The following is a 27531-nucleotide window of genomic DNA, read 5'->3' as shown; positions in this document are numbered from 1 at the left end:
ATGTCAAAAACGTGCTTACCTCTGGAACACAAGTATTAAGTGTTCTTAGAACACAGGCATGACTCATATCAGTGGTGTTCGGTACAGTAGGTGTTGTCCCATCATTATATAATTACTATGGCATTGTGGGGTGTTAAGTTATTGGCTCCCAGGTGGTATTTGCGTGGGGAGAGGTGTGTACTGTAGGTGCACAGGTAACTCTGGTGGAGTTTGAACCGGAGATGTTTGGGAAACCTAGTCATTGTGTTGTTGACTCTCACTGTGGACTGATTGCTGTCTGAATTTTAGGGTCTTGGAAGAATGAATGTCTGTTGGGTGTGTGCACTGGCTGAGGAAGACTTAGGAATCTACAGAACAAGAAGTACTTGAAATTGATTAGCCTACTTTATGTACAAAGGGTGCATGATTATAAAAAAATATATATAAATAGATTTTTATTGTCACTTCCCCCAGATAGGTGCAGTGAAATGTGTTGTTCTACAGAGTCAGCCATAGTAGTACGGGTCCATTGGGGCAAATTAGGGTTAAGTGCCTTGCTCAAGGGCACATTGGCCGATTATTCACCTTATCGGATCAGGTATTCGAACCAGCGACGAACACTCCAACCGGTAAGGTAAGCAAGGTAAGCAATATGGCAAGGTGAAGCTACTATATCCAATCCTTTGAGATCTACATACATTGTAGGGGTAGGGAACGATCTGGATTTCAACATAGAGCAAAAGTAGATACTGGGTGCATTTCAGATCCAGATTCTGTGCATTTTATTGGGAGATTATATGATGTTCATACAATATGTTTCCTGGGATTGTTATTAAACACTTCTACAGGCTTCTACAGGATCTGATTATCTATTCAGACCAGAGCGGTATACTATGTTTGAATCAAGTTCTACCTAGGGTTTTCTAAAGCTAGTAGGCTACCATCTTCACATTCCAGCCCAGGCTTCATCTGTAGAGACCCCCAGCGCTGCTAAAACCATTGACAACTACGTGCCGTTTAAGGGATTGTTAAATAAACGTTAACTATTTGGTTTTAAATAATATCACCTCTTGAAGAGCATAGTAGTCAGAACTACACATTTCCGATTATTCCACATTTAGCTCTATCATCAGTTGCACAGCAAGTAACTGCATGCTTTTCATGATCAGTAAACATCCATTGATCCTCATCCTGATAAAGTTGTCAGTCGGACTACTGTCGGACTACTGTCATCACCACTAGATGCCAAGCAAATATAGCATAGCCATCTAGTTTATCCCCTGAAAGTTAACTTGTCTAACTTGCCATATGGATGTGATCTGTTATCATGTTTGTCAACATGAATCGTGATTAAACACTCTCAATGTTGAAAAGGGGATAAAATAATGTTAGCTAACTTCACTAGGCCTACGTTGGTTGGAGAAAAAAAATACATGAGCACTACTTAACTTACCAATATGTTTAGCCAACTGTACAACGTTTCTACCGGTAGCTTGCATTGCAAACATTATGCCTATAAACTACCGTACATCGGCAAATGCGACATTCTGCTGGCACGTTTTAGCGGAGCTTGGAGTCTCGTTGTCCCCCAGCAGGCAAATCGAACGCTCTCCACTTTATAACGACCACGAAGCGTACTCCAGCAGGTTTAGGAGCGCGCGCATGTCGCAAGTGGCTTGACGAAAGCTGAACGGTCCATTGCCACAATGCTTGACACATCAACCTATGGGCGACTCCGTGCCACATAAAGACAAGTGCTCTTGAAAATTCCGCAGACTATGCTGTGAAATGTTGAAGTGCCGTCTTTATTTTATTCCTTATCGTTCATGCCTACAAATTCCTTTAGGCTTTGGCTAAAGATATAGCAAATAGGGTTGCCCATGGGCAACAATGGAGAATGGAGGCAGACTGTATTGCCACCCCTATTTGCTATATCTTTAGCCAAAGCCTAAAGGAATTTGTGTCCACAGGGGTGGAAGGAAGCTAATGTAATTCCCCTGCATACAGAAAATGAAAGCACTCTTTGCTGGCTCTAACAGCCGCCCAATCAGTTTGAGAATTGTTAGTAACTGATAGTAAACTGATGGAGAGAATTGAGTTTTACCAAATACAACGCCATTTTTCAGAGAAAACGTTAACTACTTACTTTCAGCATGCATAAATAAAGAAGGGTACTCAACTTGTACTGCGCTGACTCAGGTGACTGATGATTGGTTAAAATAAATGGATACCCTTACAAAAAAAGATTGCAGTCAGAGTGCAGTATGCAAATACTGCGTCCAAAAGAACAGTATTTTTTACTAAAGTAATTTTGCAGTATAACTGCAGTTATTCTGCAATTACTGCGTCCAAAATACCACAGTAGACTGCAGTTTCAAAATGGCAATATTTTTTGTAAGGTGATACTGTAGTTGGTGCTGCATTGTTAGATTTCAGTGTAGTCTTATGTCATTGATCATAAATTGTTATTGAAAAAACTGCCATCACATGGTTGGAGTTATTTATCCAATATAACCCAGTGTTCTTCAACGGGAGCTTCTCTAACATAAGATATGTACAGTGTGCTGTGCTGTTAATGGTTTATATTTTTTTACAAATTATTTGCCACTGGTCTTACACGAAGCTAGAATTAATATGTATATGGATGATTCCACACTTTTGTCAGCACCCTAAGCCAGTGAGCTCACTGAAATTCAAAATAATATGTTAGTCAGTATCAGAGTGGTTGATTAATAACAAACTGGTCTTAAGTACATCTAAAACTAAAAGCATTGTATTTGGTTCAAAATATTCTCTAAGACCTAAACCAGAGTTTTGCATAAAGGGTGTAACCATTGAACAAATTAAGGAAGCTAAACTCCTAGGTATAACATTGGAAGGTCAATTATCATGGTCACGGTACATTGACAAAGTTGTTGTAAAGATGTCTGTTATAACAAATCAACTGTACTAGTTGTTCAGGTTCTGCTCTGGTCTTGTCCCAACTTGATTACTGTCCAGTAATATGGTCAAGTGCAGCAAAGAAAGACTGAGCAAAGCTGCAGCTGTCTCAAAACAGAGCAGCACATCTTGCCCTTAACTGCACATACAGAACATCAACAACATGCATGCCAGTCTTTCCTGGTTGAGAGATGAACTGCTTATCTTCTAGTTTTTAAATAAAAATTAGTCAAATTCTAGATTGTCTGCATTATCAAATAACATACAGCTGACACCCATACTTGCCCCCACAAAACAAGCCACCAGGGGTCTCTTCAGAGTCCAAGTCCAAAACAAATTCACGGCAATGCAGTGTTATATACAGAGCCATAATCGTATAGAACTCCCCATCTCCAATTACTCAAGCAAACAGAAAAAGTACCTTTACATTTAAAAAAAACCATCATGGCACAATAGGGACTGTGACATGACATACAAACACAATCTACACAGTATTTAGTAGTATTGTTTGTCTATTGTATTTACAATTTGTGTGACTGTTCTTGTATATTAGTGTATTAGTGTTTGCTACTTGTTGTGTTTTATGTTTTTGTGTGGACCCCAAGAAGTGTAGCTGCTTTTTCAGCAAAAGCTAATGGGGAGCCGATTAAACCAATAATCAGACACTTAATTCAGGATCAATCGGGGTTAGTTCTAAAGGATTCATTACCATAAAAATGTACCTGTCTAAAAGGTGAGCCACTTTCGTGGTACCAGTTATCCCGAGTTGAACTCAGTTGACCAAAGTTACCTAACTAACTGCTCAAACCACATATCAGTGCATTCAGAAAGTATTCAGACCCCTTTACTTTTTCCACAGTTACATTACAGCCTTATTCTAAAATTGATTAAATAAATAGTATTCCTCATCTACACACAATACCCCATAATGACAAAGTGAAAACAAGTTTATACATTTTTGCAAATGCATTAAAAATAAAAACATAAATACCTTATTTACATAAGTATGCTATGAGAATCGAAATTGAGCTCAGGTGCATCCGGTTTCCTTTGATCATCCTTGAGATGTTTCTACAACTTGAGTGGACTCCACCTGTAGTAAAATCTATTGATTGGACATGATTTGGAAAGGCACACACCTGTCTATATAAGGTCCCACAGTTGACAGTACATCAGAGCAAAAACCAAGGCACGAGATCAAAGGAATTGTCCGTTGAGCTCCGAGACAGGAATGTGTCGAGGCACAGATCTGGGGAAGGGGAGCAAAACATTTCTGCAGCATTGGTCACAAAGAAAACAGTGGCCTCCATTCTTAAATGGAAGATGTTTGGAAACACCAACACTCTTCCTAGAGCTGGCCACCTGGCCAAACTAAGCAATTAGGGGAGAATGGTCTCGGTCAGGGAGATGACAAAAAACCTGATGGTCACTCTGACAGAGCTCTAGAGTTCCTCCGTGGAGATGGGAGAACCTTCCAGGAGGACAACCATCTCTGCAGCACTCCACCAATCAGGCCTTTATGGTAGAGTGGCCAGACAGAAGTTACTCCTCAGTAAAAAGGCATGACAGCCCGCTTGGTTTGCCAAAAGGCACCTAAAGGACTCTCAGACCATGACAAACAAGATTCTCTGGTCTTATGAAACCAAGATTGAACTCTTTGGCCTGAATGCCAAGCATCACATCTAGAAGAAATCTAACACCATCCCTATGGTGAAGCATGGGTGGCAGAATAATGCTGTGGGGATGTTTTTCAGCGGCAGAGATTGGGAGACTATTCAAGATTGAGGGAAGATGAACAGAGTGAAGTACAGAGATTCTTGATGCGCGCTCAGGACCTCAGACTGGGGCAAAGGTTCACCTTACAACAGGACAATGACCCTAAGCACGCAGGAGTGGCTTCGGGACAAATCTCTAAATGTCCGAGTGGCCCAGCCAGAACCTGGACTTAAACCTGATCGAACATTTCTGGAGACCTGAAAAATAGCTGTGCAGCGACACTCCCCATCCAACCTGAGAGCTTGAGAGGATCTGCAGAGATGGGAGAAACTCCCCAAATACAGGTGCCAAGCTTGTAGCATCATACCCAAGACTCAAATCTGTAATTGCTCCCAGGGGTGCTTCAACAAAGTACTGAGTAAAGCGTCTGAATACTTATGTACATTTTTCTGTATTACTTTGAATACATTTGAATTTTTTTCTAAAAACCTGTCTTAACTTTTGTCATTATGGTGTATTGTGTGTAGATTGAGATTTAAAAACTTTTTTAAATCAATTTTAGAATAAGGCTGTAACTTAAGAAAATGTGTAAAAGTCAAGGGGTCTGAATACTTTTCAAATGCACTGTATGTGGTATAGGGCTCTGATCTATGTATAATCTGTATATTGAACGCACCCCCATGACACTATAGGAAGTGATGCTAAACAGACGACACAGAAAAGGAGACCGTGTGGTTCTGGTTTTAATGCAAAGCACTTAACCTTTACTTGAAAGAAGGTAATATACATCCTGGAATTACAGATAATAAAGATACATTATAAGCTAAATCATTTCACGATGGATAGATATCCTTTTTTCTCCACTCGCACAGGCCCCAGAGTAGTGCGAAATGTTCTACAGTTTGTTAGGAAGAAAACGGTAAGAAGCAGACCTAAAACTTGTCCAGGCATCTTCACTTAGTATGATACACTGTAAAAAATGTTCTATATTATTAAGCAGTAGTCCATGTCGTTAACCTCCTCAAAAACAAAAAATTGTAAGGAACTCAAGTTTCTTTTTCTTGGTTGTCCTCCAACTATGTAGTTCAACTGCAATGCATATATCATAAATGCACGTAAGGGAAACAAAAGTTCAAAATAGTTCTACAAGCAAAGGATCCACAATCCCAGCATGGCTGAAACTATATGTGGCCGTTCTTCTGTTACCGCTACTATTCTTTTACACAAAAACAAATTAAGGTACCGTTGTCTTTTCTGCAACAGGTGCATCTGCAATCCCTTCTCATGCCAAACACCTCCAACTAAAGAAGGTTAAAACGCTGGTTGCCCTTTAAAATCTGCTGAATGAATGAATCTCGTCTACTTTTCTATCCTGGGTGGTTGGTGAGAAACACTTTTCATAACAGGGAATGATCATAAACTCTGTATGAGAAAAGGAAAAGGTTTTACAGCTAAGAAAGTTGTCTGTCTTTTAATCAAGCCATAAACGACAGACCTTCTCCTCAGTTACGTTAGTAGGGGGAAAGCCACTGGTATTATTAGTCACATATACTCCAATTCTAAAATTAACTAATTTAACGATCTTCTAGCTCAAATCCCAACAGCTTCAGCTGACGCTGTCCTTTCTTTCTTTCCTCTTCTTCCCGACAAGAACCGGAGGTTAGCCAGCCGGTCCATCGGGTGTCAGGGAGGCAGCTCTAATTTTATATACGTTTCAACAATTCTCTCGTCTGTAAAAAGGAAGGACACTAACAGCAGTTGACAACTGAAAAGTATTAATGGGTTGGTGATAAAGGGAGTTGATAGTTGAGCTGAGATTGGGGGTAGGTGTTGATCAGACTGAGTACATGTTCTTGGTAGTGGAACCACTCTTGCTAGACGTGTCGTCATGTGACTGGTAGCCAATCAGGAGCTTGATGGGGATACTCAGGCGCTCTTTATACTGTTGTCTGGAGAGAGATGAGTGAGATAATATTGAATAGGTTCTCAGTACAGTCTTACATGCATTGTCTCTACTTAGTGGGCAACTAGAAACAGAGCAGTACTGTTAGTCTCAGAACCAATGGCATTTCTGCCAACTACACACTTTTTGCACACTTTTTGCACTCCCGGGTTAACTTAAAAGAAAACCTTTTCATCTGAAAAGTTTCACATATGAATAACATACATATATGATTATCTGAACTTGTTCAATTCACATAATATACAGAATTTGCTTATGTGCCAAATGAAATGTGTAATTGGTGGATAAAAGTGTGTGTGCGCATGAGAGACTCAATTGGGTTCTCTCAACTCCTCACGTTCTTTCCTCACCTCCTTTTGAAAAAGGTCAATGGTAAGCGAGAAAATGTAGAAACCAATGCGCGCGTATGAAATTAAGCAAATTCCGTTTACAGGGGTGCAATCCCAAAATACATGAGTAAAGTGGTAAAAAGAAATAAGCTAGTTGTGCTAGACATTTTTTGATAAAACAATAAGCAGCATATTGTTTTTAATCAATGTGTGCACGCTTTTCTCCTTCCAGAAAACTGTGGCTGATTTCAAAACTCTTTGATACACCTGAGCATCCTCTACTGGAGAAAGGCATTCGAGGAAGAAAATCCTCTACACTTATTAACAAAGTGAACACTTATCGGTTTCCAAGTCACAGAGGAGTGGAGTAAAGGACAGCCTTTTGCCCAATTGACAAAAGGCCAGAGAGATGACCTACCCTATTGTCACGATGGCTTCCTTGTTCTGACAGTTTCCGGTCCAGATGGATATTTTATCTCCCTTGGGTCGGATGTTGACCACCGCTCCACACACATCTTCACTGGCCTCGTCAAACGATTCACCGATTAAACACAACAGCTACAACACACACACAGTACATGATGTTATGGAATTAATAAAATGTTATTTACGTGTTAAGTTGCCCTCTAGCAATCCATTCCATACATTAGATTATTTGACAATACTTTTGAAGTATAGTCATGGACAGTTCCAGCAGGGTTGTGTTCATTAGGTACCATATGGAAGAAAATTGACTGACTGGACCATCCAAAACTATTTTTGTGTGTCCTAATGAACTATTCCAAACTCAGAGCCGTATTCGTCAGGGTACACAACGGGAAACATTTAGCAATGAAAATGAGCTTTCAGTTCAGGTAGTCCATCCTTGTTTCAGTCTCATTTTCTTCCATTTGGTGTCTAAGAACAGGACCCAGGTTTAAGAATAATGATGCTGACCGTCTCCATCCAGTAGCGGTCGAGGTCGATTTGTCTCTGCTGTTTGCTGAGGGTCATTAGCCACCTCCCACCCAGCTTGTTCTTGTCATCCTCCCACATTGGCTTCACACCATCCTGAAACACACAGAGCAGTAGGGGAACGTTAGGTAACTTGACCCCAATCTACATTCTGAGCAGGGTTTCCATTAGCCGGCAAATTTTGAGACATGTCTTACCTTGCCTTAAAGTAGCCTATAAGCAAAATCAGAGTTAGAGATCATAAAAGGAAATCAGTCGAATGAAATATATTCATTAGGCCCTAATCTATGGATTTCAAATGACTGGGAATACAGATAAGCATCCGTTGGTCATAGATACCTTTAAAAAAGGTAGGGACATGGTTCAGAAAACCAGTCAGTATCTGGTGTGACCATTTGCCTCGTGTCCGACTCATCTCCTTTGCATAGAGCTGATCAGGCTGTTGATTGTGGCCTGTGGAATGTTGTCCCACTCGTCAATGGCGGTGCAAAGTTGCTGGATATTGGCAGGAACTGGAACACGCTGTTGTACACGTCGATCCAAGCATCCCAAACATGCTCAATGGGTGACATGTCTGGTGGAGTATGCAGGCCATGGAAGAACAGGGCCATTTTCAGCAACCAGTAATTGTGTACAGACCCTTGCGACATGGGGCCATGCATTATCATGCTGAAACATGAGGTGATGATGGCGGCTGAATGGCACGACAATGGGCCTCAGGATCTCGTCACAGTTTCTCTGTGCATTCAAATTGCCATCAATAAAATGCAATTGTTTGCTATCCGTAGCTTATGCCCGCCCATACCATAACCCCATCGCCACCATGGGGCACTCTGTTCACAACGTTGACATCAGCAAACCGCTCGTCCACACGACACCATACACGCTGTCTGCCAAATGCCTGGTACAATTGAAACCGGGATTCATCCGTAAAGAGCACACTTCTCCAGCATGCCAGTGGTCATCGAAGGTGAGCATTTGCCCACTGAAGTCTGTTATGACACCAAATTGCAGTCAGGTCAAGACCCTGGTGAGGACAACGAGCAAGCAGATGAGCGTCCCTGAGACGATTTCTGACAGTTTGAGCAGCAATTCTTCAGTTGTCTCAATTTGAGACGTCTGTGGCATTGTGTTGTGACAAAACTGCACATTTAAGAGTGGCCTTTTAATGTCCCTAGCATAAGGTGCACGTGTGTAATGATCATGCTGTTTAAATCAGCTTCTTGATATGCCACACCTGTCAGGTGGATGGATTATTTTGGCAAAGGGGAAATTCTCACTTACAGTGATGTAAATACATTACGTGTAACCAAATTTGAGCGAAATAAGATTTTTGTGCATATGGAACATTTTTGGGATCTTTTATTTCAGCTCATGTAACATGAGACCAACACTTTACATGTTGCATTTATACTTTTGTTCATTGTGTATTATCATTCGCAATGGATGTAAAAAAACAACACTTTCCTTCATGTCCGCGCAGCAGGCCAGGTACTTCTATGCGTGCTCAGGCACACACACTCCCTCAACATTATCAGGACAGAGAAACCAGGCATGCTCATTGCTCACATGGAGCACTCCAAATAAAAGACAATGAAAAAAAAATCGCATTAATGATGGTTATGAAATAAACCAAAACTTGTTTCTCACAAGTGTAGCCGGTTGTGAACTCCGCAAATAATGTTTCCACTCTGAGAATGAGAACGGCAAATGACTAATACATGCATTAAAATAAATGTAACCAAAATGGGGATTATTAGTACATTTACTACTGGTGACATATGAAATGGGTAATTTTTTAAATACTTTTTAATCATCTAAGTGCAAACAATTCACACAATGAATGCACAAGTATTGGCAGGAGATAGCTGAGCCATTCTGGAGAGGCTCGTCTATATCTTTGGCACACACCCCTCCCCTTCTTGTCTCAATTTTTAATTATACTCAAGACACATTCTCTTCACACATATTTTAGATGCTTTTCACTGACAGCCCAGCTCAATAAGCAACTAGGCCTATTGCCACGTGCACTGCCCAAACGGCGGGCTTCCCAAATAGGCATAGGCCTACGAGCTTGTGATTTGAAAGAATCCACAGCAATTTTTTTACAAGAAGCTAATGATCCTCGATTCCTCTGTGGCTAAGTTCTGCTTTCTGGTGAAGTATGTGGAATGATTTTTTAAATAATTCTGTATAGACAGGAGAAATTAAATAATTTTTGGCAAATATATTTCCATTTTCTTCCCTATTAGACCCACCACTATGCCATTTCTCTCCTGTTCTACTGGTTTTCATAGCAACTTCATAGCAATCTTTCATTGTCCAGAAGCCAAAGGCACAATCCTAGTCACATTAGCAACACATCTTAGTTGTTGCATCTTTAGATTCCCCCCCTCAGTTTTCCGTCTCTGTCACAAATGGACCCACTATCAGGTGCGCTGTTTACAATGGTGTTTTCCCAGGTGTGCTGTTTTGCCAAATTGTATTTTGGGAAATGTTTGAAAATAACATTTTATTGGCTGCTTCATTACATGAGTTGCATGTTCTGTTAAGATTCATTACCATAATCTAAATTTGAATTCTGTCATTCTGATCACCATGGGTAGACACCCTAATGGGTTATGCACCCAACGCATATGGGTCCAGTACATTTCTCAAAATGGCCTGTAAATTAAAATCTTCCTGGACATATTGTCCGGCGCCACATTTTCTTAATGGAAACCCTGATCCTGGGCCCTTATTCATAGTGTCTTAAAGTAGAAGTGCCGATCCAGGATCAGTTTTGCCTATCAGATCATAATAAGATTTAAATGGACAGGAGAAACCTGATCCTAGATCATCACTCCTACTCTGAGATGGTTTATGCATACAGACCCTGATGTTTTCATTTAACAGAACAGCGACAAGTCCTCTGAAGGGATACGGTTTCAGAAGTGAACTTACCTTAAATAAGCAGTAGTCACAGCCGAAGCCCAACTTGCTGGGCTGCTGTATGTGGTTATATAATCTACAACACAAAACCAAGAGGCACACTTAAACAAAGGCCCATATGCAACAATATTAGACACCACGATTATAAATATCAATGTCCTGTTCCATGTTATTCTCCATCATTTCTATTTGGAGACAACTAATGACTCATTTGGGCTCCTGAGTGGCGCGCCGGTTTAAGGCACTGCATCTCAGTGCTAGAGGCATCACTACAGAGCCTGGTTCGATTCCATGCTGTAACACAACCGGCCGTGATTGGGAGTCCCACAGGGCGGCGCACAATTGGCCCAGGGACGTCCGGGTTAGGATTTGGCCGGGGTAGGCCGTCATTGTAAAAAATAAAATAAAAAGTTCTTAACTGACTTGCCTAGTTAAATAAAGGTTATATATATATATATATATATAATACATGAGGCACAGATAGCAATGCAATGCATAGAACTGCCAGTCCTTTACTCCACATAGACACTTGTATCAATTCTGTACAACGCACTCTGATTGTCATGGTTACGTCATAGCGTGGAGAGGAGAAAGAGGATAAGGAGAAGAAAGAGGACGAGTACTCACGCCCAGAAGTCTTCCACTGTGTCAAACTTTGCGATGAGACGAAGGTTCTCTGTCCAGCTTTTGCTCTTGTCGTTTTTGAAATACCACAGGGCCCATCTGAGGAGAGAAGACTCAAGTCAGAGATTCCCTATCGTGTTCCCCAGTACCCACAGACAGAACAGGTTGGACGTTTACTGTCATGAATCAGCAGTCATGACAGAGACCTGATTGCAGTAAAATTCCATGTGAATGTTGAGTAACCGTGATCTCCTCTTATGCATTCTGGACATGCGTTGGTAGTACCTAACTCGTTAATGACCATCAGGTAGCTAATGGGCTAGTACTCAGTGCTCAATTGTCCCTCTAACCACTCTGACAATGCAACTGCATTCAAAAACTCAACCTCACCATGATTGAGCAATTTGAAGAAAATAGTTCAACAACTGTTTGAAACTTAGTGGAAAATATGGCATTGTAGATGTTGTTTCAAAGCCTAACAACGAAATGGACAGCTTTCTAAGATTGATTCATTAAAAACGCATATTAGAGTTTATGCATACACATAGCTCAGACATTTATACAGTGCATTCGGAAAGTATTCATACCCATTTACTTTTTCTACATTGTTACGTTGCAACCTTGTTCTAAAATTGATTAAAATATATATTTGTCTTATCAATCTACACATAAAACACCATAATAACAAAGCAAAAACAGGTTTTTAGAAATTCAGCAATTCAGTTTTTAAAAATTAAAAGTTAACTGGACGTAGCCATTCCTCTAGTGCAGTGGTCCCCAAACTTTTTAGTCCCGTACCCCTTCAAACATTCAACCTCCAGCTGCGTACCCCCTCAAGCACCAGGGTCAGCGCACTCTCAAATGTTGTTTTTTGCCATCATTGTAAGCCTGCCACACAGACACTATACGATACATTTATTAAACATACAAATGAGTGTGAGTTTTTGTCACAACCCCGCTCATGGGAAGTGACAAAGAGCTCTTATAGGACCAGGGCACAAATAATAATATAATAATAATCAATAATTTTGCTCTTTATTTAGCCATCTTATATACAAAACCTTATTTCTTCATAAAACATGGTGAATAACTCACCACAGGTTAATTAGAAGGGTGTGCTTTAAAGGATGCACATAACTCAGCAATGTTGGGTTGTATTGGAGAGTCTCAGTCTTAAATCATTTCCCACACAGTCTGTGCCTGTATTTAGTTATCATGCTAGTGAGGGCCAAGAATCTACACTCACATAGGTATGTGGTTGCAAAGGGCATCAGTGTCTTAACAGCACGATTTGCCAAGGCAGGATACTCTGACTGCAGCCCAATCCAGAAATCTGGCAGTGGCTTCTGATTAAATTCTATTTTCACAAAATCGCCTGTTGCAATTTCGATGAGCCTCTCTTGTTCAGATATCGGTAAGTGGACTGGAGGCAGAACATGAAAAGGATAACGAATCCAGTTGTTTCCGTCATCCGTTTCGGGAAAGTACCTGCGTACTTTCAGGGGCGGCCGGTAGCCTAGTGGTTAGAGCTTTGGGCCAGTAACCGAAAGGTTGCTAGATTGAATCCCCGAGCTGACAAGGTAAAAATCTGTCGTTTTGCCCCTGAACAAGGCAGTTAAACCACCGTTCCTAGGCCGTCATTGTAAATAAGAATTTGTTCTTAACTTCTTTGGGATAGGGGGCAGCATTTTCACTTTTGGATGAATAGCGTGCCCAGAGTGAACTGCCTCCTACTCAGTCCCAGATGCTAATATATGCATATTATTATTAGTATTGGATAGAAGACACTCTGAAGTTTCTAAAACTGTTTGAATGATGTCTGTGAGTATAACAGAACTCATATGGCAGGCAAAAACCTGAGAAAAAATCCTAACAGGAAGTGGGAAATCTGAGGTTTGTAGTTTTTGAACTCACCCCTATCAAATACACAGTGGGATATGGGTTATTTTGCACTACCTAAGGCTTCCACTAGATATCAACCGTCTTCAGAACGTTGTTTCAGGCTTCTCATGTGAAGGGGGGCCGGATGGGAGCTGTTTGACTAAGGGGTCAGCCTGCAGCCTCGTTCTCAGTCACGAGCTTTCACATGAGAGGTAGCTCTCGTTCCATTGCTTTTCTACAGACAATGGAATTCTCCGGTTGGAACATTATTGAACTTTTATGTTAAAAACATCCTAAAGATTGATTCTATACTTAGTTTGAAAAGTTTCTTCGACCTGTAATATAACTTTTTGAACTTTTCGTCCAACTGGACCAGATCGCGCTTTTGGAAACACCCTAACAAAAGAAGCCATTGGACATAAATGTACATAAATAATGGACATTATCTAACAAAACAAGCATTTATTGTGGAACTGCGATTCCTGGGAGTGCATTCTGATGAAGATCATCAAAGGTAAGTGAATATTTATAATGCTATTTATGAATAATGTTGACTCCCCAACATGGCGGATATTTCTCTGGCTGGTTTGGGCTCGGAGCGCCGCTCTCAGATTATGCTTTATCCGTAAAGTTTTTTTGAAATCTGACACAGCGGTTGCATAAGGAGAAGTTTATCTAAAGTTTCATGCATAACACTTGAATTTTCATCAACATTTATAATGAGTATTTCTGTGAATTCATGTGGCTCTCTGCAATATCACTTAATGTTTTGGAACTACTGAACGTAATACGCCAATGTAAAATGAGATTTTTAGATATAAATATGAACTTCACCAAACAAAACATACATGTATTGTGTAACATGAAGTCCTTTGAGCATCATCTGATGAAGATCATCAAAGGTTAGTGATTAATTTTCTCTCCATTTATGCTTTTTGTGACTCCTCTCTTTGACTGGAAAAATGGCTGGGTTTTTCTGTGAGTTGGTGGTGACCTAACATTCGTTTGTGGAGCTTTTGCTGTAAAGCATTTTTGAAAACAGACAGTGGCTGGATTAATGAGAATGGTATCTTTAAAATTGTGCCTAATACTTGTATGTTTGAGAAATTTGATTTATGAGAAGATTTCTGTTGATTTGTATTTGGCGCCCTGCAATTTCATTGGCGAGTAACTGACTGGCCTAGTTAAATTGATTTTATTGATGTATGATATTAAGTTTAAATAAGTGTTCATTCAGTATTGTTTTAATTGTTATTATTACATTTTTTAAACATATTTTTTTATTTTAATTGCCGATTAATCGGTATCGGCTTTTTTTGGGGGGGGTTCTCCAATAATCGGTATCGGCGCTGAAAAACCATAAATCGGTCGAACTCTACTCTGAATAGTTGAAATGTCATTTTGGGGAAGGCCAGCAGTGTTCAAGTTGAATCATTCACGGGCCATGCCCAGAGTGCCAACCATTCTGGTTGAGGAAATCTCCCGGCGCGCCTGGGGGGTGGCACTGCTGACGCAGAGGGAAGGGCCATAGTAGTTGAGTGATTTCCGCTAGCCAGTGTTTCTCTGTCCAATGTGGTGCTATTAGTATGAGAGAGAGAGAGACCCTTCTCCTGCACTTTGGCTAAAGGTGGGCGAAAACAGGGCCAGTCCAGGATGACCCGTGGCCACTTGTGCGCCAACGTGTCCAAAACGTTAATGCTAGGGACACTGCAAGGAGTTCCGGGCAGTTTGTGTGAGCAGAACATTAATGGGGTCCCCACACCCCTCTGACCGTTCTGCCCTTGTGGGTTGCACCCCAACCTGAGAGAGACGCGTCCGACGTGACTACTTCTCTGGATAAAACAGTGCACATCTTGGCACCCTGTGACAAAAACGTTGGGTGTCTCCAGGAATGCAGTGCTACCATGCAATCTATAGAATTTGTACACAGTGATGGTTATAACGTAATGAGCTCAGACCTAGAGAAGAGATCCAGCATTGAAACCCTCTCATATTCAAGCATCCTAATGGGATGACTAGTAAAGCCGATGCCATCAAACCTAGCAGCCTCAGACATGTTTTGAAGGAGACCAGGTCGGACCGAGGCTCTGCATCTGTCCTCGTGCTCCTAGACCTTAGTGCTGCTTTTGATACCATCGATCACCACATTCTTTTGGAGAGATTGGAAACCCAAATTGGTCTACACGGACAAGTTCTGGCCTGGTTTAGATCTTATCTGTCGGAAAGATATCAGTTTGTCTCTGTGAATGGTTTGTCCTCTGACAAATCAACTGTAAATTTCGGTGTTCCTCAAGGTTCCGTTTTGGGACCACTATTGTTTTCACAATATATTTTACCTCTTGGGGATGTTATTCGAAAACATAATGTTAACTTTCACTGCTATGCGGATGACACACAGCTGTACATTTCAATGAAACATGGTGAAGCCCCAAAATTACCCTTGCTAGAAGCATGTGTTTCAGACATAAGGAAGTGGATGGCTGCAAACTTTCTACTTTTAAACTCGGACAAAACAGAGATGCTTGTTCTAGGTCCCAAGAAACAAAAGAGATCTTCTGTTGAATCTGACAATTAATCTTAATGGTTGTACAGTCGTCTCAAAGAAAACTGTGAAGGACCTCGGTGTTACTCTGGACCCTGATCTCTCTTTTGAAGAACATATCAAGACCATTTCAAGGACAGCTTTTTTCCATCTACGTAACGTTGCAAAAATCCGAAACTTTCTGTCCAAAAATGATGCAGAAAAATTAATCCATGCTTTTGTCACTTCTAGGTTAGACTACTGCAATGCTCTACTTTCCGGCTACCCGGATAAAGCACTAAATAAACTTCAGTTGGTGCTAAATACGGCTGCTAGAATCCTGACTAGAACCAAAATATTTGATCATATTACTCCAGTGCTAGCCTCTCTACACTGGCTTCCTGTCAAAGCAAGGGCTGATTTCAAGGTTTTACTGCTAACCTACAAAGCATTACATGGGCTTGCTCCTACCTATCTCTCTGATTTGGTCCTGCCGTACATACCTACACGCCGCTACGGTCACAAGACGCAGGCCTCCTAATTGTCCCTAGAATTTCTAAGCAAACAGCTGGAGGCAGGGCTTTCTCCTATAGAGCTCCATTTTTATGGAACAGTCTGCCTACCCATGTCAGAGACGCAAACTCGGTCTCAACCTTTAAGTCTTTACTGAAGACTCATCTCTTCAGTGGGTCGTATGATTGAGTGTAGTCTGGCCCAGGAGTGGGAAGGTGAACGGAAAGGCTCTGGAGCAACGAACCGCCCTTGCTGTCTCTGCCTGGCCGGTTCCCCTCTTTCCACTGGGATTCTCTGCCTCTAACCCTATTACAGGGGCTGAGTCACTGGCTTACTGGGGCTCTCTCATGCCGTCCCTGGAAGGGGTGCGTCACCTGAGTGGGTTGATTCACTGATGTGGTCATCCTGTCTGGGTTGTGCCATGGCGGAGATCTTTGTGGGCTCTCTCTAATTCTCTCTCTCGGAGGAGGACCTGAGCCCTAGGACCATGCCCCAGGACTACCTGACATGATGATTCCTTGCTGTCCCCAGTCCACCTGACCGTGCTGCTGCTCCAGTTTCAACTGTTCTGCCTTATTATTATACGACCATGCTGGTCATTTATGAACATTTGAACATCTTGACCATGTTCTGTTATAATCTCCACCCGGCACAGCCAGAAGAGGACTGGCCACCCCACATAGCCTGGTTCCTCTCTAGGTTTCTTCCTAGGTTTTGGCCTTTCTAGGGAGTTTTTCCTAGCCACCGTGCTTCTACACCTGCATTGCTTGCTGTTTGGGGTTTAAGGCTGGGTTTCTGTACAGCACTTTGAGATATCAGCTGATGTACGAAGGGCTATATAAATAAATTTGATTTGACCAGGTTCCCTCTGCGAAACAGTACTAGGCAATTCTGGAATGTTCTTATACAGGGTTAAACCTAGAAAAGAGATTGTCTCTGACCGTGCCAGCGTGCATAAACCTTCCAGGGGATCTTAAAAGGTTAAGTGGGGTCGACCTGGGTGTGGCGAGGCACAGGGCTGTGTCTTCCTGGGCAGACAGAGCTGGAGGGCTTCACCCTTCCTCATTTTCTCCTTGCACCGTTTCTGCATAATCTTGACTGTGGGACCGAAAAGGCATGCCCAATCCCTTCCATGCCAACACAGGCTAACACCGACACACCTTGGACAGGGTTCTCGGAGGAGAAAGGCGTACTCCAGTCACAGGTAACCCCTTCCAGACATTCTGGGAAGACTGGTACTAATTGCCCGTTTGGCTTTGGGTATCCTCTTACCCTCGTAGCGGGATGTGGTGGTTTCCGCTACTGCATTAGACCAGGAAATCACCGGTTTATCTGGGAGTTCACACACATCCTGCAGGTCCACACCGAGAGCTGGTGGGGATGGTGCCCTGCCTGTGTGTTCAGTTTCCCCAGCAGGAGGTTTGGTGGCCTGAGGAGATGGAGTCGGTTTCCGTCAGATGATTCCAAAAGGAAACTGCCGGAAAACCCTATGTTGTCTCCAATCAGGAAGCCCGGCAGGGAGGTCGCGAGGTTGTTGCTGGAGTCCTCCAAAAGCGGGGCAATGTCTTCGAGCTGGTCGCCCCAGCCAGCTAGCAGTCGCTTCTGGATACCCTGTGGGGATATCCATGGCCTCCGATGAGCCATCGGGGATGCCAGACCCCATATTAGGGTCCTGTTGACTCAGTCTAGCTTGGTGTGCTAGCCTGCGACAGAAGATCTTCACGGTGAAGGGGGCACAATGTGGACAGGAGCCAGGGGAGGCTAACACTTTTTGGGCATGTTGCAGCCCAAGGCAAGCGGAGCACAGTGTCTTTGGCCAATATCTTGTTTCCACAGGAGCAGAGTCATCTCCTCATTTGGGGTGGGTGATGCTTTTCTCGCCATAGCTGGAATGCTATGTTTTTAGCTGTCAGAAAATGATTAGCATGGTAGGCTAGTCCGATAACCCACTAATCACTAGGGATCTCCGACGGTGGCACTCAGTGAAAAGAAAAGATAGCTTGGTGTAGCTAGTAAAAAAAAAGAGAAAAAGGTCATAGTAAAACCACAAAAGCTAGCGAGCTAACGACCAGTCACTTTTTGGATACAGCTAACTTGGTCGTGAACGAGTTAGCTGTGTTACAGCTGTAGCCGTTCCTCTCTCTAACTATGGTTAAGGAAATTGCCACCACCGCACAGTCCCGAGAATAGCCCCCGGTGAGTGAGTTGTAAGCTCTGTCTGTGCACAGTTAAGCTAATTTTGGAAAATGCAGTCATGTCGAGGTAAGCTTTCTGATGAAAAGCGAGAGGAGGTGTGAATGACTCAGACGCTGTGTCTGACGCTGTGTCTGACCTTTTCTAGGGTAGGAGGGACACCCTTCCCCAACGCACACGTCTCGACATCCAGCCCTAGTGGTTAGAGGATTGAGCCAGTAACTGGAAGGTTGCTGGATCGAATCCCCGAGCTGACAAGGTAAAAAATCTGTCATTCTGCCCCTGAGCAAGGAAGTTAATCAACTGTTCCCCGAAGACGTGGACGTCGATTAAGGCAGCCTGCCGCACCTCTCTGATTCAGAGGGGTTGGGTTAAATGTAGAACACACATTTCAGCACAATACATTGTTGGACAACTGACTAGGTATCCCCCTTTCCCAATCATGGCTGGCATAGTGTAAAAAAGGCATCTGACGAATAGGCTGGGGTCATATCCAATAAGTTAAACACTGAAAAGAATACTAGAAAGAGAACAGAGCGCAAGCTTTTTTAGCGACTTTCTCAAATCATCAATAATGTTGAGAAACAAGACGACGTGTGCCATGACTCGTCTGGTGAACCAGGGTGAGGTCACAGACGCGTAAACAAACACTAATCTGTCACTTGAGGTAAAGTCTGTGGACTTATGGACTAGTAGGAATGACCTCCACTAGGTAATTCCTACTGTAGTCATACAGTGTGTGTGTTGAGTGACTCCAGACTTCCTATCCCTGGTATCACCCTGAAAAACATAATAAACAGGAGGAAGAGATTTCACAAGGCAGTGTTTGGCCTTGTTTTTTCTCTGGTGCAGACACCCCAAAGTAACATTCAGAGAGCTGTAAAGTAACAACACCAAAACCAATAGAATCTGAAATCCACTGGACTAAGATCACATTTTCAAACAGGACAAAAGACCAGAACCATGGAGTTTTAAAGCATCATACTAGTCCAGAATCAGTGGCTAGGGAGGAACAGCTTCCACCTGAGAGGCAGAGACAGAACAGACGGAAAGGTCTAGAGAGTGTCTATCCTGAGGCTGTGCTCTATGTCAGCAGTTTTACCCAGCCTGCTGTACTGCCTACAGTAGTCTATGGCCTAGGGCCCTATTGAATAGACAGCCACTGGATGGGATGTGCTAGAAGAGACAAAAGTGGTGGTATCACTTATGTCACATCTGTAGAGTGCAAGTATGATAAGCTTCGTTCTTCATCTAGGTTTAGGCTTAAAGCTAGCTGTGAGAATGTAAAGGGAAATATGGGAAAAACATTTTGGGAAGCACCAAAGCGTTTTATTGGCCTAGTGTGCGTGACCCTTGTATCCCAACTGGGTTGTGTTCATTTGGGCACACAATAACGTGTGTTAAGATGTTTTGTAACTGAAGTCCAAACTTAATTTGACAAGCCCAGCTGTCCTTTTCCTTCTGTTTGGTGCCAATGCCTAATGAATAAACACAACCCTGGTGTCAACTATGAGCAGCAAGTGTGTTGTAAATCAGCAGCCAGTTATCAAAAAAGTAGAACTATTGTACCAAACAAGCACTGCTTCAAGCTGAAACATCTACAGGACCCCATTCGTTAAGTATTCAGACCCCTTGACCTTTTCCACATTTAAAAAAAAATTTATCATCATCAATATACACTCAATACCACATAATGACAAATCAAAAACAGATTTTTATAAATGTTTGCAAATTTATATACATATATAAAAAATAAAAAAAAATGAAATATCAAATTGGCTGTGTGCTTAGGGTCATTGTCCTGTTGGAAGGTGAACCTTCTCCCCAGTCTGAGGTCCTGAGCGCTGTGGAGCAGGTTTTCATCAAGGATCTCTCTATACTTTCCTCTGTTCATCTTTCCCTCAATCCTGACTAGACTCCCAGTCCCTGCCACTGAAAAACATCCCCACAGCATGATCATGCCATCACCATGCTTCGCCGTAGATAGGCCAGGTTTCCTCCAGATGTGACGCTTGGCATTCAGGCCAAAAAGTTCCATCTTGGTTTCATCAGACCAGAGAATCTTGTTTCTCATGGTCTGAGAGTCCTTTAGGTACCTTTTGGCAAACTCCAAGCGGGCTGTCATGTGCCTTTTACTGAAGAGTGGCTTCCGTCTGGCCACTCTACCATAAAGGCCTGATTGATGGTGTACTGCAGTGATGGATGTCCTTCTGGAAGGTTCTCCCATCTCCCCAGAGGAGCTCTGTCAGAGGGACCATCGGGTTCTTGGTTACCTCCCCAACCAAGGCCCTTCTCTCTCGCTTGCTCAGTTTGGCCGGGCAACCAGCTCTAGGAAGAGTCTCGGAGTTTCAAACTTCTTCTATTTAAGAATGATGGAGGGCACTGTGTTCTTGGGGACCTTTTTAGTACCCTTCCCCAGATCTGTGCCTCAACACAATCCTGTCTCAGAGCACTACGCTCAATTTATTCGACCTCATGGCTTGGTTTTTGCTCTGACAGGCACTATCGACTGTGGGACCTTATATAGACAGATGTGTGCTTTTCCAAAATCATGTCCAAATAATTGAATTTACCACAGGCAGACTCCAATCAAGTTGTAGAAACATCTCAAGGGTGATCAATTTCTAAAAATGTGTTGTCGTTTGGTCAGTATGGGGTATTGTGTGTAGGTTGATGAGGATTTTTATTTATTTAATCCATTTTGAAATAAGGCTGTAAATGTGGAAAAGGCTAAAGGTTCTGAATACTTTCCGAATTACCTGTAAGTCATGTATGCTTAATAACACAGCTACTGTACACCACCTGGGTCAGAGAGAAAGTCTCAGCTACTTGCTGTAGTGTGTCACGGGATACAGTGGCAGACTATGCAGTTTCTTTGCGTATTAACCTATGGTGAATAATATGGCAATCACTAACAGAGTAGATTCAATTAGGACACATTCTATCTCTTCTAGTTCTATCTGTTATGCTATATAAACCTGTTATTCTGCAAAGTAATAAGCTTATGTTTCGGGCTACCTTTGTCACTGATTGTTGCATGTGCTGATTACCACAAGAATTTGTCTCCCTGGAAAAGGCACTAATTGTAATGCCTAAACAGAGACATACAGACTAGAGGTCGACCGATTAATCGGAATGGACGATTAATTAGGGCTGATTTCAAGTTTTCATAACAATCGGAAATCTGTATTTTTGGACACCGATTTTTTCTCTCTTTCTTACACCTTTGTTTAATCTTTATTTAACTAGGCAGGTCAGTTAAGAGCACATTCTTATTTTCAATGACGGCCTAGGAACGGTGGGTTAACTGCCTTGTTCAGGGGCAGAACGACAGATTTTCACCTTGTCAGCTCGGGGAATCTAACCTTGCAACCTTACAGTTAACTAGTCCAACGCAATAACGACCTGCCTCTCTCTCGTCGCACTCCACATGGAGCCTGTTACGCGAATGCAGTAAGCCAAGGTAAGTTGCTAGCTAGTTAAACTTATCTTATAAAAAACAATCAATCATAATCACTAGTTAACTACACCTGGTTGATGATATTACTAGATATTATCTAGCGTGTCCTGCGTTGCATATAATCTGACTGAGCATACAAGCATACAAGTATCTAAGTATCTGACTGAGCGGAGGTAGGCAGAAGCAGGCGCGTAAACATTCATTCAAACAGCACTTTGGGGCGTTTTGCAGGTCTTCGTTGTGCGTCAAGCATTGCGCTGTTTATGACTTCAAGCCTATCAACTCCCGAGATGAGGCTGGTGTAACCGAAGTGAAATGGCTAGCTAGTTAGCGCGCGCTAATAGCGTTTCAAACCTCACGTGCTCGGAGCCTTGGGGTGGTTGTTTCCCTTGCTCTGCATGGGTAACGCTGCTTCGAGGGTGGCTGTTGTTGTTGTGTTTCTGGTTCGAGCCCAGGAAGGAGCGAGGAGAGGGATGGAAGCTATACTGTTACACTGGCAATACTAAAGTGCCTATAAGAACATCCAATAGTCAAAGGCTAATGAAATACAAATGGTAGAGAGAGAAATAGTCCTATAATTCCTATAATAACTACAACCTAAAACTTCTTACCTGGGAATATTGAAGACTCATGTTAAAAGGAACCACCAGCTTTCATATGTTCTCATGTTCTGAGCAAGGAACTTAAACGTTAGCTTTCTTACATAGCACGTGTTGCACTTTTACTTTCTTCTCCAACACTTTGTTTTTGCATTATTTAAACCAAATTGAACACGTTTCATTATTTACTTGAGGCTAAATTGATTTTATTGATGTATTATATTAAGTTAAAATAAGTGTTCATTCAGTATTGTTGTAATTGTCATTATTACAAATAAAAAAATTGGCCGATTAATCGGTATCGGCTTTTTTGGTCCTCCAATAATTGGTATCGGCGTTGAAAAATCATAATCGGTCGACCTCTAATACAGACAGAAGCACACACACGCGCACACACACACACACACACACACACACACACACACACACACACACACACACACACACACACACACACACACACACACACACACACACACACAGTGGTGTCCATACTTATTTTGCAAGGGGTGTTTGATGTACTGCTGAGAACCAGCAACCACAGGTGGTGCAGTGAGGATAACTTCAGGTTGGGGCTCTTCTGTTTCAGGTACATTCTGGATGGGATGACACCAAAAACATGAATCAATACAATATAAGCTGTTCGCAGGAAACCTGACAATAATAATATCCTTAGACCCATCCTGCCAATAGTTCTAAACATTTACAATCATAACAAAATCAAGGATAATCATGTATACTAACTACTTCTGATACTAGATCAATACTAAATGTGCATGTATTCCATCCATGTCTGACTAGAATATACAATTTTGTTTCAAGCCAAACCTAGAATTTTAAATCCATGTCTGCCATTTCTACTACTGAATGATGCATACAATGACTCAATATGCTTACTGAATATCTACCAACATCTCTGTAGGAGTGGTGAAGATCTAGACTTTCACTATTGAAAGATCAAGAACAAGCTCCAACTGACACACTGCCCTAATTTGAGTGAGGAGACATTGGGTAGCTAGTCTGCTCAATGGCCTTACCGAAGAGCTCAGTGACTTTCAATGTGGCACCATCATAGGATGCCATCTTTCCAACAATTCAGTTCGTTAAATTTCCGCCCTGGTCAACTGTAAGTCCTGCAATGCACAATGACGCTGTAGGTGTGATGGAGGCATAAGATCATCATGCGCAATGTCATGTATCGGCTGGAGTGGTGTAAAGCTCCGCCGCCATTGTACTCTGGAGCAGTGGAAATGTGTTCTCTGGAGTGATGAATTACACGTCACCATCTGGCAGTCCGACAGACTAATCTGGGTTTGGCGGATGCAAGGATAATGCTACCTGTCTGAATTCATAGTGCCAACTGTAAAATTTGGTGGGAGAGGAATAATGGTCTGGGGCTGTTTCTTTCATCGTTCAGGCTAGGCCCTGTAGTTCTAGTGATGGGAAATCTTAACGCTACGGCGTTCAATGACATTGTAAACTATTCTGTGCTTCCAACTTTGTGGCAACAGTTTGGGGAAGGCCCTTTCCCATTTCAGCATCACAATGCCCCTGTGCAGGTAAATACAGAAATGTTTTGTTGAGATTGGTGTTGAAGAACTTGACTGGCCTGCACAGAGCCCTGACCTCAACCCTGTCTAACACCTTTGGGATGAATTGGAACGCCGACTGCGAGCCAGGCCTAATAGTCCAACATCAGTGCCCGATCTCATCAAAGCTCTTGTGGCTGAATGGAAGAAAGTCTTGGCAGACATGTTCAAACATCTAGTGGAAAGTCTTCCTCGAAGAGGTGAGACTTGTAGCAGCAAAGGAGGGTGGGAGAAGAGACTTATGGCAGCAAGGTGGGGGACTTCTTATTAATGCCCATGATTTTGGAATGAGATGTTTGATGAACAAGTGTCCACATACGTTTGGTCTTGTAGTGTAGTTCATTTGACTGGGAGGCTCACTCACTAATGTTGTTATCTGGCTAAACCCCTTTCAAACACTAATGTTGGCATCTAGCTACCTAATTAATTAATGTCAGAGTATGTCGTATAGCTAACGTTAGTTTACATAGCTAGCTAGGTAACATTAGCTAATTCAAATTAGGAACACCATTTAGCTAACGTTAGCTACCTAGCCTAGAAAGGAAGCTAATAATTAGCCAACTAGTTAGCTACAGATATTCGAATAGTTAATGATAGATCCGTTGCAAATTCATTACGATTGGCCCCAGAACAGGGAGTTACATTTGGAAAAATCGTTCCGATTCAAATGGTCTAGGTAGCCCCATGGCCCCAGAGCAGGTAGTTACATTTGGAAAAATCCTTCCGATTCAAAATGGTCTAGGTAGCCCCATAGCAACTAGTTAGCAACTTAATGTAAAACTTAGCTAGCACAGGCAGCACGGACACACGTGTCCAGATGTCACCAGTTTGATTAGTGTAAATAAAACCGATCACAAATACGATTAATATATTTGAAAGGACAAAATTAAAATGATAGGTGGTATGATATATCAAATTATATTGAATTAAAGATCCAAGTGTGAACCACCGATGTCCAGTCCCTCCGTATGACCAATGCCACCCCCTAAATCCATCGCTAACGTTAGCATCCATTGCTGAGCATGTTGGAACCAGACACCCGCGGTTTCAGCTTCCGAAGCCAAATATTTAATTGAAACCGGGTATATTTAACTATCATAAGATTAAACTTGATATAAAAACATGATTGGTTTATTTTTTGTCTTATGTGTCGTGTGGTACCACGAAATGTCCATATACCTCAATCTCGCTTACCGGCTCCGAAGTCGCCATCTTGCCTGTCAAAATTAACCTGTCCGTTCCGCGCTAGTGCGTCACGAACCACTAAAAAAATCTACGGAAACCGAGTAAGCCCACTATATCTGAGGGTATACTTTCCGCGCGCAGGACTTGTAATCACTATTTATGGCCAATTATAACAACTCTTTCAATCTCCATTCCAATCTCCATCTCCTGACTGATAGGTAAATATGTCACTGTGTGACAAGGAAATGTGTTGACTTCTGTTCACAAAAGAAAATTCCTGACATTTCGAGTAGGCCAACACATATATCAGGAGTATTGCTATAGGTTGTGTCTGAAGAAAGATGATCTATTTTATTGACCAGATTGATATTCAAGTGGCGGCTCTAACTAACAATTAAAATAAATGTCTTAAAAAATGTTAGGCAGTTGGCAGGCTTAATTATACCAGATATTTTAGAGAAAGGAGATGGGAATCCCGATGGACAAGAGTGGAAAAACGTATAACGCAGCAAACTGTCGACCAATCGTGTTCACGTCGTCATACTGCTTCACGCGGTTGATAAACTAATCGCAGGCAATTCCTTCTCAAAAGACAGGGTATGAGTCTTGAAACGTGCCTATTTTCCTCGAAAGTAGATAATGTCACGATTCCAAAGCTGTACAATGTTACAGATAGCAAGTTAATTATCTCACATCTTGGAAAATAATTATATTGTTGTTCTTCTTGTTGACGAAATTCATGCTAATGTTGGATTTTTGAGCTAGCGCCCAATTCACTCCTTAGAGGAGAGCTTGCCTTGTCCCAAAATATCCCAGAATGCACCGCGCGGTCTGTTGACGTAGCATGAGCAACGTCCACAATGGTTGTTAATACGACTCCAATTAAGTTTTCTATCTCCTTAAAAATATCTCTGATTATACTTCACTGTCGGGAGCGGGCCGCTCTCGGGAGGGGGCAAGATCAGCCACACTCAAGGTACTAAACGATATCATAACCGCCATCGATAAAAGACAGTACTGTGCAGCCGTCTTCATTGACCTTGCCAAGGCTTTCGACTCTGTCAATCACCATATTCTTATCGGCAGACTCAGTAGCCTCGGTTTTTCGGATGACTGCCTTGCCTGGTTCACCAATTACTTTGCAGACAGAGTTCAGTGTGTCAAATCGGAGGGCATGCTGTCCGGTCCTCTGGCAGTCTCTATGGGGGTGCCACAGGGTTCAATTCTCGGGCCGACTCTTTTCTCTGTATATATCAATGACGTTGCTCTTGCTGCGGGCGATTCCCTGATCCACCTCTACGCAGACGACACCATTCTATATACTTTCGGCCCGTCATTGGACACTGTGCTATCCAACCTCCAAACAAGCTTCAATGCCATACAACACTCCTTCCGTGGCCTCCAACTGCTCTTAAACGCTAGTAAAACCAAATGCATGCTTTTCAACCGATCGCTGCCTGCACCCGCATGCCCGACTAGCATCACCACCCTGGATGGTTCCGACCTAGAATATGTGGACATCTATAAGTACCTAGGTGTCTGGCTAGACTGCAAACTCTCCTTCCAGACTCATATCAAACATCTCCAATCGAAAATCAAATCAAGAGTTGGCTTTCTATTCCGCAACAAAGCCTCCTTCACTCACGCCGCCAAGCTTACCCTAGTAAAACTGACTATCCTACCGATCCTCGACTTCGGCGATGTCATCTACAAAATGGCTTCCAACACTCTACTCAGCAAACTGGATGCAGTCTATCACAGTGCCATCCGTTTTGTCACTAAAGCACCTTATACCACCCACCACTGCGACCTGTATGCTCTAGTCGGCTGGCCCTCGTTACATATTCGTCGCCAGACCCACTGGCTCCAGGTCATCTACAAGTCCATGCTAGGTAAAGCTCCGCCTTATCTCAGTTCACTGGTCACGATGGCAACACCCATCCGTAGCACGCGCTCCAGCAGGTGTATCTCACTGATCATCCCTAAAGCCAACACCTCATTTGGCCGCCTTTCGTTCCAGTACTCTGCTGCCTGTGACTGGAACGAATTGCAAAAATCGCTGAAGTTGGAGACTTTTATCTCCCTCACCAACTTCAAACATCAGCTATCTGAGCAGCTAACCGATCGCTGCTGCTGTACATAGTCTATTGGTAA

General features: G+C 42.5%; 1 protein-coding gene and 1 long non-coding RNA gene across 4 annotated transcripts; one reads left to right on the top strand and one right to left on the bottom strand.

Moving 5' to 3' along the window:
* The first annotated feature begins 181 nt into the window (after positions 1–181).
* Positions 182–7545, top strand: LOC112256340. Its single transcript, XR_002954392.2, has 2 exons — positions 182–622; positions 7160–7545. It is a non-coding gene; the product is annotated as an uncharacterized LOC112256340 (long non-coding RNA).
* Positions 5363–26161, bottom strand: eif4e1c (eukaryotic translation initiation factor 4E family member 1c). 3 transcript variants are annotated; one of them, XM_024429492.2, is made up of 7 exons: positions 26071–26161; positions 23099–23199; positions 11440–11535; positions 10825–10888; positions 7864–7977; positions 7346–7485; positions 5363–6584 (listed from the first exon to the last, which is right to left on the bottom strand). In XM_024429492.2, exons 1-7 carry the CDS (start codon positions 26116–26118, stop codon positions 6470–6472), a joined length of 678 nt encoding a protein of 225 aa, XP_024285260.1. In that variant the 5' UTR covers positions 26119–26161; the 3' UTR covers positions 5363–6469. The 3 variants fall into 3 exon arrangements, with proteins under 3 accessions (XP_024285260.1, XP_024285269.1, XP_024285276.1); XM_024429501.2 differs by lacking the exon at positions 26071–26161 and adding an exon at positions 25372–25529; XM_024429508.2 differs by lacking the exon at positions 26071–26161 and adding an exon at positions 25387–25529.
* Between the last annotated feature and the right edge of the window lie 1370 nt (positions 26162–27531).

Source organism: Oncorhynchus tshawytscha, linkage group LG01, assembly GCF_018296145.1.
Source record: "Oncorhynchus tshawytscha isolate Ot180627B linkage group LG01, Otsh_v2.0, whole genome shotgun sequence".
NCBI classification, from domain to species: domain Eukaryota; kingdom Metazoa; phylum Chordata; class Actinopteri; order Salmoniformes; family Salmonidae; genus Oncorhynchus; species Oncorhynchus tshawytscha.
The sequence above is the reverse complement of the archived record's forward strand: the minus strand, read 5'-3'. Positions and strand labels throughout refer to the sequence as shown.